The sequence below is a fragment of the Argiope bruennichi genome, chromosome 6 (genome assembly GCF_947563725.1).
Source record: "Argiope bruennichi chromosome 6, qqArgBrue1.1, whole genome shotgun sequence".
In the NCBI taxonomy this organism is placed as follows: domain Eukaryota; kingdom Metazoa; phylum Arthropoda; class Arachnida; order Araneae; family Araneidae; genus Argiope; species Argiope bruennichi.
This window is the reverse complement of record NC_079156.1, coordinates 16,149,496-16,166,765: the sequence shown is the minus strand read 5'-3', so window position 1 is coordinate 16,166,765 and position 17,270 is coordinate 16,149,496. Positions and strand designations below refer to the sequence as shown.

Genomic DNA, 17,270 nt, shown 5'->3' with positions numbered 1-17,270 from the left:
ACTTTGTTGGTGGTTAAGTCTGAGAAGAGTAATTTGATTCTTCTTATATATATATATATATATATATATATATATATATATATATATATATATATATATATATATATATATATATATATATATATATATATATATATATATATATATATTGTTACGAACCTATAATATTGCTACCCGGCACGAATAGAGTCATCGTAAGAAAGACCGTTGTACGATCGGTCCTGTACGTGCTGAGATCAATGAACTTAGAGCTTGGCGACAGACTTGGCGAGCATTTGGCGGCTTGGCGATAAATTTGGCGAGTGAGGTGACTAAATGGATAGTACCGGAAAGTTCGAGAACTTTCAAGATCCCTCCACTAACAACCGAGATGCAGCCAGGTACGCCCTGATTGGTCAGAAGATTCTAGCCCCGCCTCCCGGAACTATAAAAGACGGGCGCTCAGAAGCTACGAAGTTGTTGTTGTGTGGATTGTCCGAGTTGTCGTGTATATCGTCAGAAGGAGTGTGTGTATCGGCGGAAGTTGTGTGTGAGAGAGTCGGAGCCGCCGACACGTAGAGGTCTTGGAGGATTAGACAGCAAGAAAGCTGCTGAACTATTGCAATTAAATGTGCTGCGCTATTACAATTGATTAGCGATATTTGTTGTAGAAGAAAAATTTTGTAACAATATATATATATATATATGTGTGTGTGTGTGTGTGTGTATATATATATATATATATATAAACTATTCAGAAATGGAAAGCTGAGCCATATATTAGTCATCACGAATCTAAAGATATTTATATATGCATACGTAAGCTAAAAGTACCATTTTTATCAAGAAATCTGAAACTTCCTGATCATCTTCAGATATATTAATAAATATCTTAATGAACTGATAGTTATATAAAGAGAATGAACTGGTAGATTCCACTCCTACGCTTAAAAGCATTTGTATTGTATAAAAAATCGAATATTTGAAAACGAATGAGCCTCTCTGTTAATCTTCATCAAAATATGAATGAACCAGATATTTTAAATTTTCTCTTTACTCGTCATAAGGTATATTTATCAAGAAGTTTACAGTTAATTTATCATCTGTTTATGTTTTTTAGTCATCATACAACATTCAATTTAGCTATTAATATTAAAAAGAATGTTAATAAAGCGAATGGTTCCATTGGCTAATTCGTTCAAGCTTATACTGGTCATTTAGATAATGAATCGCTATTCTAACTTCAAAAACTTTTTTCGTTAAACCAGCTATAACAACAGGCGAAGAACTAAACATCTTTCTTCATGATCGTCCACTGATATAAATGATTGAGGTTAGTATTTTAAATTAGAATAAATTTTGAGCCAGTATTGAAATGGATACAAGAATTTTTGCTAACATCAAATCTTGAGACACTGATAACATCTTAACACATTCGTAATATATTTTTCACTCTCATTTGTACATTTCTTTTTAAGATAATAAAAATCTTGATATATTGCTGAACTATCTTTCTTTTTTTTTTATCAAACATATTGATTGTAGATCATTAAGTTCATTGTGAATATTATTATTTACTATTCCTTTTTTTAAAATCTTTATTTGTTTGGTTTTGCTATGTGTTCACTTTGAAGCTTCGTTCGTAGATTTTATATGTTGTTTTTGTAGTGCTTTCTGCTCTTTTTTTATATAAAAATTAATTTAATATGTAAATTTTGAAAAATTAATAAACGAGGTTGCAAACGGAATGGAGGATGTGTCTTTGGATACTCAATGTTTGGATTCTAATCCCGAGCTCGGTAGATATACGCAGCTCTCTCTCTCTCTTTGACAGTGAAAAAAAAATTCATTGGATAAAAATATTGTTCAAGTTAATAAAAGTTTTAATTTATTTTGCTTTATTTTTCGAAAAAATCTTTCTGAATTGTTTGAAAGGCATATTCATGTCGCAATAGTTTTTTAATATTTATGAATATAGAATAGATTCATCAATCGTACCGATGCATCAATTGCATTGCATCGGTGAAAATCTCTTTAAATAAACAATAAAATTTCGCCGGTAAAAAGTAAGCGTTGTAAAATAGGTAAACAAAGACATTTTGCAGCATATACTCAGTACAGAAAGACTTTTTATAAAAAAATTAATAGAATATGGAATAGTAAAAATAGATAGTTTTGCAAAAGTATTTCTTTTCATATGAAAATGTAGTGTGAGTGAAATAAAAGGAGACAAAAGAGACACACTAGAGGTTAGGTGAAACATGTATTTTTTCATCATTTTAATCTATCAACAGTGAACATGTCCTGGTATAAGTATTCTGTCGCGAATGGTCAGAAGGGGACGAGACCCCCCCCCTCTTCCAGTCGAACCACAAAATAACATTGAAATGACAAATATCCATAAATAAATATAATACATTATGTACCATATACAAGAAGAACACGCGGGCTGCATCGGACGCCCCAGCATTCGGTGCGAGCTCTCTTATGTGAATCTCGGAATGATTCTGAACAGAAGCGTTTGTGGGGATGAATAAATGGCACACGCATGCATGCATTTCGTTTCTCATTTACGAAACAGGCAGATTAAGGTGGTCTGGATTCCCAAAAAAATAGTCATAATTTTTTCATTATTTTAACCGTACTTAATAATATAGTGGAAAATACTATGATTTTTGAGATAATGTCTTATATTTGATACAGAAACTCAATTTTAAACCGATTCTCATCAGATCTTTTCCACTTATAATTTTCTTTCCTCTTATAACTTTGTTATATACATATGAAATCATTAGTAAAAAGCATGACTGCAATGGTAATTAATTTGAAGCATTGTGATAAGATCATAAAACAACACAAGGATATTTTATTTTAAGGATTTCCGAGCATTGGAAGGAATTAAATTTAAAAGAAAACTTTTAAAACATTAATTAATAAATGCGCTAAAAATGGAAATGAAAATATTAATGCAATATTTTCTATTATTTTGTAAAAGCTCCCCCCCCCCTGTTTTTCTTTTAGGAATAATATGATGTATTGCACGTTGTAATAAAAAGGTTACTAATTTTTTTTATTAAAATAGAAGGGTAGATACTTTATAGTGTAATAATCACATAAGGAATTAGTGTATTTTTAGATTTTCAACCCCGATTCTGAATTAACTTTAAACAAAAAGGGTTTTAATATATTAATTGATGTATATGCCATGAATGACAATTAAAAATATCCTTTATTATATAAAAGCTTTTTCCCCTCTTGTAGAAATAATATGATACATTTCCCCTTTATAATTAAATTATTCCTTTTTTTAAAAAATTAGAATGGCAGATACTGCTTAGCTACTATGTAATGTTGTCATATCCATCAAATTAAAAGGATGCTAAATGACTGTGCAAATGCTCAAAATACAATACTGTTTAGTAAAAATAAAAATTCTAAAACTTATACACATTGAAATATCTGGTCAATAATTATAAAGCATATGATGCAGATATTTTGAATGGTGAAAAGATAAATAAAAACATTTTTTAATCTTTTAATATTGTAAGTATTAATTTAATTTGGGAGCTAATAAACCAACCTTCATCTATTGAAGTAAAAACTTTAAAAAAGAAGCAAAACATTTCCGAAAGATGGTTTGAAAATATGTGCAAAAAGTATTATTTGGAATTTTTGTATCATAAAACTTTTCATGATAATTATTGCTCAATAATCAATAGATTTTTGGCCAATTGCAGGTTAGAATTTATAGAAAACTGATTTAATATAAATTTTTTAATCAGAAACCACCTTAATCTTTCACCTATAGTAATATCACCATGCTAATATTTCATAACATATAATATGAATTAGCAAATAGTTTAGTCATTTCATTTATAAAATGACTAATACATGCATTGTTGTAAGAGTATTAATCAATGAAATTGTGACAGATTTTATGTCATATATTGTGTACAGTGGATGGCAATGGATGATTGATTGTTGATGCTAAAAATGAGCAGTAAAAATTAAGGAAAGCGAAATTATATCAAAAATATGCCAGTAGTTATATCGACAGTCTGTATAATTAAAGCAATACATGTTGTTTATTTTAATGATTTTTCAGTTGAATAAAGTGAAACGTAATATGTTTCATTTGGTGGTGTATTAATTAAGTGAGTGTGATTTACTCCCATTTAAATAAATAACCAAATTAGTTGATATCAAACGAATTCCTCGATTCAACACTTTCCGATCGAAATATTGATATGTCAACAAATCATCAAACAAGCTGGATCATAAGATTTCTTGTGATTATCACTATACTTCGTCTGGCAGTTTTATTCATTATTTTTCATCAATTCACTTTCAGTGATTACAAGACAACAGCAATAATTTCAGTTAATGATTATTTAATACCCAACTTGAGAAAAGTGTGTCTTTTAATATTTGAAGCCAGCAGATGAAATATTATTAGTTATATAAATCTCAGTGGTATCTCTTTAATAGGTTAATCAAAGAAGACTGTACTTCCTATTTAAAGAAAAACATTGACAGCGAAATTTTTTCGCTTAATAAATAAATGTGTTTATGACTAGAATAGGAGAGATTTACCATAAAATATCTTTGACTAGAATATATTTCAGAAAGTAAATTGATATTATAGGATTAATTTTTAAATAAGAAAAGTTTAGTCATTGTTTTAGGCTAGATAATATATTTTTTTAACAAAGAACAAACTACATTTATAATTTAACATTGCATTAATTCAGGTTAATGAAAACCGAAGCCGCTTAGAAAATTTATTATGAAAGATTTTAACAAATGCTTGATAAGATAAATAAGAATGATAAATATATTTCTTATATCAATTGTAAAAATGTTTAATAATGTTTACAATTTTATTACTTTTAGATTATAAATTTAATTTTTTCATTATTACTATTCTTATGATTATTTTTCATTATTAGAATTTAATTTTGAAAATAAATTATCTTAAATTTATAGACAGCAAATCGATTTCTTAAAGTGAGATTTCAACGGCATATACTGTTTTTGGGTATGCTGTTATAGACAAGTCGCTTAAAAGTTGAATATTTTTAAAAATAATTTTCATTTTTTGCTTTAGAATCTTTAAAAAAAATTTCAAATACCAGAATCTATTAATATATTACTACACAATGCGAAATGTATTTCATGAAAATCATCACTTATGAATCTGAAGAAACAATTCCTTGAAAATATTTGATAAAGAAAACCCCATTTTTATACAAATTCCATTAAAACATTTCCTCTGATCAGTGCCTATAGATTCAGGTTTATATTTAGTGATTAATTTATTCATTCTTTTGGTAATTTTAAACTGTTTCTCCAGTTTACATATCATGAAAGACCGTTAGTATAAACATTTCATTATTGAGTAATTTAACCCTATGTACACGGAAAAGTAATTAGATGCATAATTATTCACTTAATATATGGATTTGTTGATACACTCAAAAATGAATACATAAAATGATTTCAAGTTTAGGTTCCCAGAAAAATTAATTTACATCTTTTTACCATTCTGCAGGTATTTTCAACAATTAAAACTTTAAAAAAATAAAGTGTCAAAATGATGCACCGTCTGAGAGGAGACATTCGAGTGCAAAAGGTTAACTTTTGTTGACTTAAAATAGTGAAAGAAAATTATATGTTTTAAAAAGAACGAATTATTCCCTTTCAAAATTTAGATAGCAAAATTCCGTTGCTGTACTTTTGATATTTATTGTTGTCTCAGAGGTGGGCATAAACTATAATACTGTTAGAAAGCTACAGATAAAATTAAATATGAACCTTACATGTTGTGCTAGCCATTGATATTGTTATTTGGTTCAGAAAGAGAGCAAATGACTTTTTCCATTAATCAAAATACTTCCAAAAATACAAGAATTCAAGATCTGAGAAAATATCCAGCTATTATATTTTCACTAAGCACAAAATCTGGCATCGCAAAAGTAGAGAGATTTGAAATTCACCAACCAAACAACAGCCACGGATTCACAATCTTTCGAAGCTCATTCGGAACAAAACAAGATGGCTGCTGAGACGACGGAATCTGTTTTTATTTTCGCTTCGACTCTATAATTGAACAAGAACAGAAAGAGTCATTTGCTTGGGGGAAGGGGGAGTGCTAGGGGTCCGAGGGGGCAGCCCAGAAATATGTATGTGAGATTCTCTGGAAGTTGTAGAAATGTGTATGTAGTCTGACCACAATGAATAAAAATCATTAACACAGTAGCTTGCCGCAGTTACATCGGTTCACAATGCATTCTGTCCATTTAGAAGTTGTGTCCATGACCACCAGAACAATCACAGGAGTCATTTTTTTTAATTTCTACTTCGACTAATTGAGTCAGAGCGAAGCTTTTTTTAAATAATTAAACTAGTCACCATAGGCGATCAGCTGGGATGACAAAATTAATGCTTTCTAAAATTTCAATTAAATATACTATGTAACTTGATCACTTCATAGCAACTTCAGCAAAATATTTTTACGTTTCAGTTTCAGATAGTCATGCAACTCATATTATTACAGGAACCTTATGCCGTTGTGTTCATAGTACTATATCTCTCTCTAATTTTCATCAGTTCCCTTAAAACTTGAACTTAAAGTGGAAGTAATTAAAATTCAATTAATACAAAGACATTTTTTTTGCTAAAATAAAGCATGAAACATGTTTTTTTTTAAAAAAAAAATAGAGTACAGAAAAGATTATTGTTGGGCATTGAAGTCTTATGTGCAATACAGAGTAATTTTCATAATCTATGCAATGTCTCAAAGAATTATTCTATAAAAATTTCTCTGATTCATCATAAATTTTTTTTGTTTTAATTTCAAAAGTATTTAAATGATGTAAAGAATATTATTTTATTTTGTCCCGATCAATAAATATACTTCAAAAAATTATGAAGTCTAAATTTTATATGCCCTTCTGGTCCTAATTTTGTGACATAAAATGTGTACATGAACAACATTTTTCGTCTCTATAAAATAAAAAAAATAAAAAATAAAACAATAAAATGTTAGGGAAAACAACTTTCTTCCACATGGAAAAAGTTTTTTCAGTCAAATATGAAATAAATTAAATAGAAACAATAGCGTTAAATTTTTTTATATTGTAAAGAAATCGCCAGAAAAGAAATAATAATATTAAGATAATAATAATTTGAGAAGACATTCCTAGTTCCTTGCTTACCTTGAAATGAATAGTCTCATTTTTTGTTATATTCATTTGATCATTGATTTATTAAGGGATTTAATGACATTTGTCTATTTTGACAAAGTATGATGGCAATAAAGGGACATGTCTGTTGGTCATCTTTTGCGTTTTCATTGTTTAATGTCACAGGAAAAAAAACGAGATTTATGTGTTAAAACTGAAATTATTCTTCGCCAAAGACTTCGTACGTTCATCAATGATGGTTTAAAATATCACAACCCTCAAAAGCTTTAAAAAACCTCATGTAACAAACTTGTTTCACAATTTTTCAACTGCGCTGTCATTTTCTACAAATACAAATGAATAACCAATCATCGGAAGTTACCATTATTAATTAATTCATAGCAAGTAAGCTGCTATATTTTTAATTGAATAACTATTCTCAACTATCCTTCTTCTTTGGATGGATATTCATTCAAATCATACATTTCATTTCATAATTTTCTGCCCAAGGAAATAAAGACACTTATTGCGTAATCTCTTTCTGTTTTGTAATATCGGCGAAACGCAACAGAAATCGTTTAATAAAAGCAAACTCCACTCAAGTGGTCTTCGGTCGTCATGGACACAAATGTTAAAAGGAAGTCAAGAAAAGAGAAACACAAATGGTCACACCCTCGTCTTGTTCTCGAAATTGGACCGCCGTCCGTTAGTGACCCCTTTCTCTTGGCCCACGGACACAGTCTTGTGGTGCGCAGGGGGGTTGTCGAAAAGATCCGACTGGTCCTGGTCGGACTTGCATCGGGCTAGGGCGGCTGATTGCCCAGTACGCGACCCCACCGAGAGGTCGTCGGACACCCTGAGGGTAGGGGAGAGTGTCTCTGAGCCGCAGGACGAGCTGTCACTCATCTCATTGGTGGATCGACGAGAAATCCGGGGGGAAGTGTTCGGTCTACGCCCTAGGATCTGAGCCTGGATATGCTCGCAGATGCGCTTAAACCTCCGCAGAGGACCTGCAAAAGAAAGAAACAAATGTGTGAGTAAAAGGATAGAAACAAAATTTTCTGAAAAACTACTCCGACGCACCCGAAAGCACGAGGAAAATTCTGAATGACCGAATGCCGCGAAGCATAGACGGGAATTAAGTTGAGTCTTAAGAATCATCACAGCCCACAGTACGACCCCTCCCGTAGCAAGTACCTCCCTTCATCGGTAGAAGGTAACTGACCTAACACTATTTATGAACCTACCAGGGTGGACAGAACCAAACACCGTACTGAAAGCTTATCCCAATGTCTGAGGTGCCCCCCTCAGACATTGGGATATGTCTGAGGGGGGCACCTCAGACATTGACCTCCCCGTGAGATCTTTATAGACCTCCCCGTGAGAGGTCTATAAAGATCTATAAAACTATATGATAAATATTGATTGACCTAATTAAATACAGCCTTAACTAATTATTTTTTACAGATAAATCCAATAAAACCTTTATACAAACATGAACAAGGTAAAATTGTCTCTCAAACAGAACTGCAGTTGATTTGGAAAGAACTCTTCATAGTCTAACCACTTCATAGTGGAGGAAATATTTTCAGAATGTACTCACCTGAGATGAGTGTGAAGCTGATGCAGTAAACTCCGGGACTTCCAGAGTTGATGTCCTGGGGTCCAGCGGCCGAGGTGATGTCGGCGTGGAATCGGACATTCCTCTGGAACATACTAGGGCCGCCCGGCCTCCGGTACTCCACCCGGAACGACATCGGCGTTAACACACTATGACTCAGGTCAGCAATCTGGAAAGGGAATATAAAAGTGGAAAGAATACTTAAAACATTGATTTGAAGAAGCAATCGGGATTTTTATTTTTCTTCACAGGTTTTATTTTTTATAACTTCAAAAACATTATCCATTTTTTAAATTTTTATCAAGATTCCTTTATCCAAACCATGGCCAGAGCCGAGTAGCATATTGAAGAGAAAAGCAGACAATAGGAGGCACAGGCTGTAAGCAAGTATTAGGAGCTTATATAGTTTTAAAAAGAATTTGCCTATTCACCTTTTGATTAATCAGGAAAATACGAGGAATAAATTCCGCTCAACTTAGAAGTTAACGTTACATTGAAACCGGATTCGAGTGATGAGAAATTATTTTTAGAAAATAGCTTATTTGAAATTATTATATGTATATAAATAGAGAAATAAAAATATTGAAGTATCATAGCAAGTTAAAATTATAAATAGTTTAAGAAATGTAATATTTTTTATATTAATAGGTATAAGCAGGAGATAAATCGATTAAGGCAAAGAGTGTGAAGGATTAAAATTAGTTATTTAAGATGACTCTCCATTTTTAAGTAAGGCAAAAATGCACTCACTACTTTGATATCACATATCTTAATGGTACTCGAATATCAAGAGAAATGCACTGAGATATCCTGAGCATCTTATTTCTTACATTCTCGCACGACATTAGCATTCGAATTCTCAGCGGCAGATTTAACGTGTGTCTTTGGTGAAATTGTGTCACGAATCTATTATTTTCTGATCCTCAGCAAGAAATCTCCATTTAACCCACTACCTACACCACACAAAGAAAATAATTTGAAAATCAAAGAAATTTGTGTTATTGCTAAAAATTTATATTTTATGATTTAACTGTGGAAAAATAATGAAATTCGCTGACTTCTGAGTAATGTCTGACATATTGTTTTGTTCTTTTTCAATTTATATCATAAACTGACAGAGAGACATTTCTCAATACAAGGATCAATCAATCTATCTATGACATAATATGAGATAATTGGATATATTTGCTGACTCTATTAAGTTACTGAGAAATGTTTAGTTTGAGACATTTTGGCGATATCAAGGTTACTGTTCATTATATCAAGATTGTGCCATCATCTCAAACTATAAACTTTCTTTCAGCACGGGCAGCGATGACTGGAGGTTTCCAGGATCGAGACCTATTCTCACCTAAATACTGCTGTGGAAGCGGCACTTGTGCACGTTAAATCCGTCGAGCCCAAATATCCTTCTGTTGGTACTAGTGTGAGAGTTTGGAGAGAAATGGTGCCAGTTCAGGTGTCGTTTTTTTCATCTGCCCATGGTTCAAAATGACGAGATTCGTCCCAAAATAACCCTAATGTTGCTTAAAACAGAATGTTAATATAACTAATCTAAAATGTTCCAATGAAACACTGATAAAATTTCTGTTGATTTTTATTGCGCTATAGCTATCCCTAACTACTATTAGGGCCACGGTGGCTTGGTGGCAAGGTCTAGGCTTGTGAGCCATAGGGTTTCAAGTTCGAGACCCGATTCCACCGAAAAACCGTCGTGTAAGGGGGTCTGTTGCACGTTAAATCTGTCATGCCAAACGTCCTCCCGCTGGTGTGGCGTGGAGAAGGGGGTGCCAGCTCAGGTGTCATTTTCGTCATCTGACCGCGGTTCAAAATGACGAGGTCCGTCCCAAAATAGCCCTAGTGTTGCTTTACAACGGGACGTTAATATAACTGAACTGAACCCTAACTACTCTTTTTTCTTCTTTCTTTATTTTAGATGACGCGAATTTACATTATACGTTTTAAATTGTAATAAAGATTAAGCTCATTATTTTCTAGTTTGTCCTTCATCCAATTTAATTTTTTGGCTTAAAAAGTGTCTTCTGACGACTTCTCCATGATTATGAGTTGAGTTGTGTTTTCTGGCGCAACAGCCGTATCTGACTATGCTGCCTTCATTATTATGAATTCCACCTCTATATTAAAATTAAATCATCCATAATACCCAAAAGTCAATATTATTCATTAGCTGAAAGATTGTAATTTTTAAAATGTACTTAAATTAGGAAAAAAAATGTCTGAGATATAATAACTAGAAATTTATATTCATGGATAACTAAAATATCACAACAGAATCATTTTTCTATTTTAGCTTCGTAAAATTTAGAGTTAAAATTTAACTAGATACTGGCTTTCTGATTAATTTTAATTCTAGATACAATCTAATATTAATACAAGATCCCTTTCAATTAAATACAGAATATTGAACAAAACATATTTTTCTTCCTATTCTTTTGGTCTATTGTAAGAAAAGTCGTGGGCGTACCGATAGGAAGGCGTGTATCAAATCTCCTTTGACTGAGCTGAGAGGGTGGTCCTTGACTAGAATGACGTAGGTTTCATCTCTTTCTGACGTCATGAGACTGCCGAACCAAGACCTCTTCGTGAGCCTTCGAGAAAGAAAAACTAGACAGATTAAATATCACAAGTGATAACACAGATTAAAAGATAAATTCTGCTAACGGACTTCTATCTACTTCATTTGTTGCATATTTTATACGATGAGGCATGAATAAATGAGTACAAGCCTGAGGTGATATTTATATGTTTACGTAAGTTAATTCTGAAAGGGTGTACTTGATTTAATTTCTAAAGACTTGATTCATGTAATTTAAAACCTCTACATGTCGACAATCATATACTACTTTATTTATATCAGAATAATTTAAGTGAAGTGTTTATAATTTGATTCAGCTTATCTTGCAATGTAAACAAAATCTTTCTAAAGCAAATTCAGGTGTGTGTTTTTTTTTGAACAAATTATACATCTTCTCCTTTTCATTGTAATAAATCAAACCTGCTTCTTTGCTATCACTTAACTGTAGTAGAAAAGAGAAGATCTAAATAAATAGTAAGCGTGAATCACAGGTGATTCGCGCAGTGAACAGCGTACTAAAACAAGGAGATATAAACTAAATGCAGGTATGTTCTACTCGTATAAAATTCAGCACTGAATGAAGACTTTTAATGTCACCCGAGTAAGGGTGGTATCAAAAGACGACAAACCAACTTTTTTCTAGATTTATATAAATTTGAAAATGTAAAATTAATTAATAGATATATATTAATTAATTTTATATTTTCAAATTTATATAAATCTAGTTTAAACTACAGATTTTTCCCTTGATATACAAAAGTACTTTCTTGATTAAATAAATACTAAGATGAGGCAGGCGAAGTCCCCCCAAAAGTTGGTAAATTAGACAGAATTTATTCAAAAATAATATAAAAGCAGCAGATTGGCATACATTTTTCAGACATACTTCAGTATGCAGAGTGATTAAAGAAAAGACCTAAACTATAAGAGGTAGAGGTACTGTAGCGTATTGAATTGAGCGAAGATAGAACTTGGGACCTTGTGGTTTGCAGCCCAGTAACATGACCACAATACAAAAGCAATTGCTCGTGTATCGTAGCTGTTAATTGGCTTATAAGCTTTCACCACAGTAAACTACAATCAGCTTTTATTGCAGAAAGCCTGTTCTGCTGTGAAATTCTAAGACGCTAAAGAGCATGGAAACATCCAATCGGGAAACGCTAATGTACAGGAAAGATCACACCATTCATTCGTATGTCATCTGGGAAAAATGAATTCATAAACACTAAATAAAAGACGACGATGGAATTATGAAATACTTTGAGGATAGAATCGCTGTTTGAAACGTATGCACGAATGGAGCAGGTTACTAAAGTATGGCATATGCACTTTATTTACACTTTATCATTATTATTATTGACTTACACTTTATTATTTATTGCACTTTATTTACTACTTTATTTAAACTTTTATTTATGGCATATGCACTTTATTATCTCTTGGTACTTTATTTACCAAGAGAGAATACGACAGAGGACATTTCTCAATTCTAAGATATTCTCGAAAATATATTAGAACTTGTGTGAAACAGTATACTATCTTGTTTGTCGGCCGTAAAGAATGTGTAAGGATACGAGAGCATCATTTCTGAATATTTATGCAACGTGGATATTTTGGATAAAAACGTAGATCATATAATTATAATCACATGAGCTTTCGTTTGTTTTGATACTTCGTATTCAACTTTATGGAAGGTAGTGAAGGTTGTCATTTCATGCCGAAGCAAATTGGACGACTTTTAACAATAACTCTCAAGATTATCCTTGTTATATGAACATCGAAACTGTGTGAAACAGTATACTATCTTGTTTGTCGGCCGTAAAGAGTATGTAAGGATACCTGAGCATCATTTCTATATATTTATGCAACGTGGATATTCTGGATAAAGACGTAGATCATATAATTATAATCACATGAGCTTTCGTTTGTTTTGATACTTCGTATTCAACTTTATGGAAGGTAGTGAAGGTTGTCATTTCATGCCGAAGCAAATTGGACGACTTTTAACAATAACTCTCAAGATTATCCTTGTTATATGAACATCGAAACTGTGTGAAACAGTATACTATCTTGTTTGTCGGCCGTAAAGAGTATGTAAGGATACCTGAGCATCATTTCTATATATTTATGCAACGTGGATATTTTGGATAAAAACGTAGATCATATAATTATAATCACATGAGCTTTCGTTTGTTTTGATACTTCGTATTCAACTTTATGGAAGGTAGTGAAGGTTGTCATTTCATGCCGAAGCAAATTGGACGACTTTTAACAATAACTCTCAAGATTATCCTTGTTATATGAACATCGAAACTGTGTGAAACAGTATACTATCTTGTTTGTCGGCCGTAAAGAGTATGTAAGGATACCTGAGCATCATTTCTATATATTTATGCAACGTGGATATTCTGGATAAAGACGTAGATCATATAATTATAATCACATGAGCTTTCGTTTGTTTTGATACTTCGTATTCAACTTTATGGAAGGTAGTGAAGGTTGTCATTTCATGCCGAAGCAAATTGGACGACTTTTAACAATAACTCTCAAGATTATCCTTGTTATATGAACATCGAAACTGTGTGAAACAGTATACTATCTTGTTTGTCGGCCGTAAAGAGTATGTAAGGATACCTGAGCATCATTTCTATATATTTATGCAACGTGGATATTCTGGATAAAGACGTAGATCATATAATTATAATCACATGAGCTTTCGTTTGTTTTGATACTTCGTATTCAACTTTATGGAAGGTAGTGAAGGTTGTCATTTCATGCCGAAGCAAATTGGACGACTTTTAACAATAACTCTCAAGATTATCCTTGTTATATGAACATCGAAACTGTGTGAAACAGTATACTATCTTGTTTGTCGGCCGTAAAGAGTATGTAAGGATACCTGAGCATCATTTCTATATATTTATGCAACGTGGATATTCTGGATAAAGACGTAGATCATATAATTATAATCACATGAGCTTTCGTTTGTTTTGATACTTCGTATTCAACTTTATGGAAGGTAGTGAAGGTTGTCATTTCATGCCGAAGCAAATTGGACGACTTTTAACAATAACTCTCAAGATTATCCTTGTTATATGAACATCGAAACTGTGTGAAACAGTATACTATCTTGTTTGTCGGCCGTAAAGAGTATGTAAGGATACCTGAGCATCATTTCTATATATTTATGCAACGTGGATATTCTGGATAAAGACGTAGATCATATAATTATAATCACATGAGCTTTCGTTTGTTTTGATACTTCGTATTCAACTTTATGGAAGGTAGTGAAGGTTGTCATTTCATGCCGAAGCAAATTGGACGACTTTTAACAATAACTCTCAAGATTATCCTTGTTATATGAACATCGAAACTGTGTGAAACAGTATACTATCTTGTTTGTCGGCCGTAAAGAGTATGTAAGGATACCTGAGCATCATTTCTATATATTTATGCAACGTGGATATTCTGGATAAAGACGTAGATCATATAATTATAATCTCATGAGCTTTAGTTTGTTCTGATACTTCTTATTCAACTATATGGGATGTAGTGGAAGATGTCATTTCATGCCGAAGCAAGTTGGACGAGTCTTAACACTAACTCTCAAGATTATTCCCGTTGTATGAACTTCATTCGCTGAGTTTTGTAGGAGAATTCAGCGTTTCTAGTTCTAGCCATAAACGCACGTAGCAAGAAATAATACACTTTTTGTATGAGACGGTATGCTCACAATGGGCATATATGGACGAATATCAATCCCCATTGAACTTATTTATATGCGCATCAGAGTGACATTTTTAAAAAACATATTCCTTTAAGAAGTGTTACAATAAATATTTGGTCAAAAATTCTAATAAACATTAAACAATTCCATTATGCGTTGTCACAGCATAATGGAATAGCAGCCCTTTTCGAATGAACGATATGCAATTATATAACATAATCTTTCTGGTCAATGTATTTCGAGAGATGGAGAGATGGCCAAGACGATCGTCTAGACTATCATGTCTCGAGTTCTTTTAGTGAAGACAGTCTACGAATGCGGTGGAAGCGAATTCCCTTGATTCTGGAGAGAAACTTTCCTTTTCTTTTGGAACTCTACTCTTCACCGCAAAATTACGGATGGTTGTTGATGAATTTCGGAAAGTCACTCAATTTCCTATTCGTTGCTGTATTGAAAGTTGCAACTATTTCATCCCTTACTGAAAGTTGCAACTATTGCATCCCTTATTGAAAGCTGCAACTGTTCATTATATCTCATTTTGTAAATTACATTTTATCTTTATCTTTCCAATTCGTCTTCTTGAATTTACCATCATGCTTTCTCTATCGTCATTGCATTTTCGATGAAATACTGCCTTTTATGATAAAAATTATTTGTTTTGATGCATGTATTCTTCTGGTAATGAAGTTTGTCTAATATTTTTGAGACACCCTGCATTGCAAAAATACTAACAAACAGAAATAGATACTTCTAAATTTGGACTCATATAAGGGGAAATCATATATGAAGAATACCTAAAACTAACCGAAACTCTTTTCAGAATCATTTCATCTTTATTCAAAATTAATCCACAAACAATAATAAGTTTTAGCTGCCAAAGTTAATATGTCGGGGAGATAAATGTTCACGTAAATTTTCTGTTTCCGTAAAAAGTGCCAGAATTTCATTATGAATCTATTATTTTGAATGAGAATTAATTTGGCCAAAAATCCTTCAACGTTTCCAAATCATAAGTAAATATTTATGATTCATTTCCTAAATGTTAAGCACTGAATAGGAGAAAACATTTTAAAAATTTGCTTTCAAGGAAAACTCGATAAACAAAATGAAGGTAATATATCAGATAGAAACAATTCAATAACAGAAAAATAATAAGTAGCATATTTAAAACAAAAAGTTATTGCAGGAAAAATTATTTAAAAATATAAATAAAAAATATAGATAGAAGTAATATAAGTAATGATCCACAAAAATAAAGACTGAGTAAACATTTCCGCATGAATTTTTTTTTTATTTCCTAGCATAATATTTTTTTTATTAACAAAATTATTCAAATCAAAAATATACTTACTCTGGGGAGGATTCCGGAGTTAAGCCCACTTCATCGGCTGGAATAAGGAATAAATGTAGTAAACAAAAAATTAGAATGAATGAAAGGAATAAAAATCAATGAATAAAATTGTATATACATCTGCAAATTTGCTTTTATATAATATTGCAGCACAAATAGAATAGCTAGCAGTCACCGTGGCTCAACCGGCATAGCATCGCATCTCTAATTGGTTGGTCCATAGTTCTAATACCGACCATGATGTTGTATCCAAAGACTGGAATTCTCTTATTTAAACTTTTATCTATCGTTTATCTAAAATCTAGAAGGTTCTGTATCTTTCTTAAAAAAATCCAAAAAACTTTTTTCCGACAATTTTCTAAGTTAACACAAAAGGAGAATGCAATATCAATAATACTTGTACACCTTTTCGCAAATCTTTAGAGAAATGAATAAAATATTGGCGCATTTTATTTAAATACGCTAATTAGTTTCTTTTCCATCAAATTTTAATTAATTTGCTTAGATTTGAAGTTACAATTTAAGCACATTGTCGCTTGCTTGACATTAGGAAATGGTTTACCCAGAGCAACAGTGTGATAAAAATAAAGTTTTTTTTAAAAAAATTAATAATCAGTAAAATTTTAGAATTCAAGAAATGTTTTGTAAAAAATTATTTCCAGTAGAAATGTTCAGATTCTGGGTGACAGTGGGGCTAAATAGGAATAAATTCATAAAATTTCCTATTATACTTTAAATGTATGATTGTTTTGTCTGTATACTGGAATCAATCCTAGTGTAAGTATGTGAATTTCATAATTTATTTGTGAGTA

At 31.7% G+C, this 17,270-nt stretch overlaps 1 protein-coding gene across 1 annotated transcript in view; it reads right to left on the bottom strand.

Moving 5' to 3' along the window:
• Positions 1 to 2,223: 2,223 nt before the first annotated feature.
• The window catches only part of LOC129971353 (serine/threonine-protein kinase BRSK2-like), a 252,065-nt gene continuing 237,018 nt past the window's right edge, over positions 2,224 to 17,270 (bottom strand). Inside the window, exons 15-18 of the mRNA XM_056085035.1 lie at positions 16,459 to 16,495; positions 11,270 to 11,393; positions 8,767 to 8,953; positions 2,224 to 8,173 (exon numbers count right to left, since the gene is read on the bottom strand). Of these exons, the coding sequence (XP_055941010.1) occupies positions 7,830 to 8,173; positions 8,767 to 8,953; positions 11,270 to 11,393; positions 16,459 to 16,495 (692 nt within the window). The 3' untranslated portion in view covers positions 2,224 to 7,829. The remainder of the gene's footprint in view (positions 8,174 to 8,766; positions 8,954 to 11,269; positions 11,394 to 16,458; positions 16,496 to 17,270) is intronic.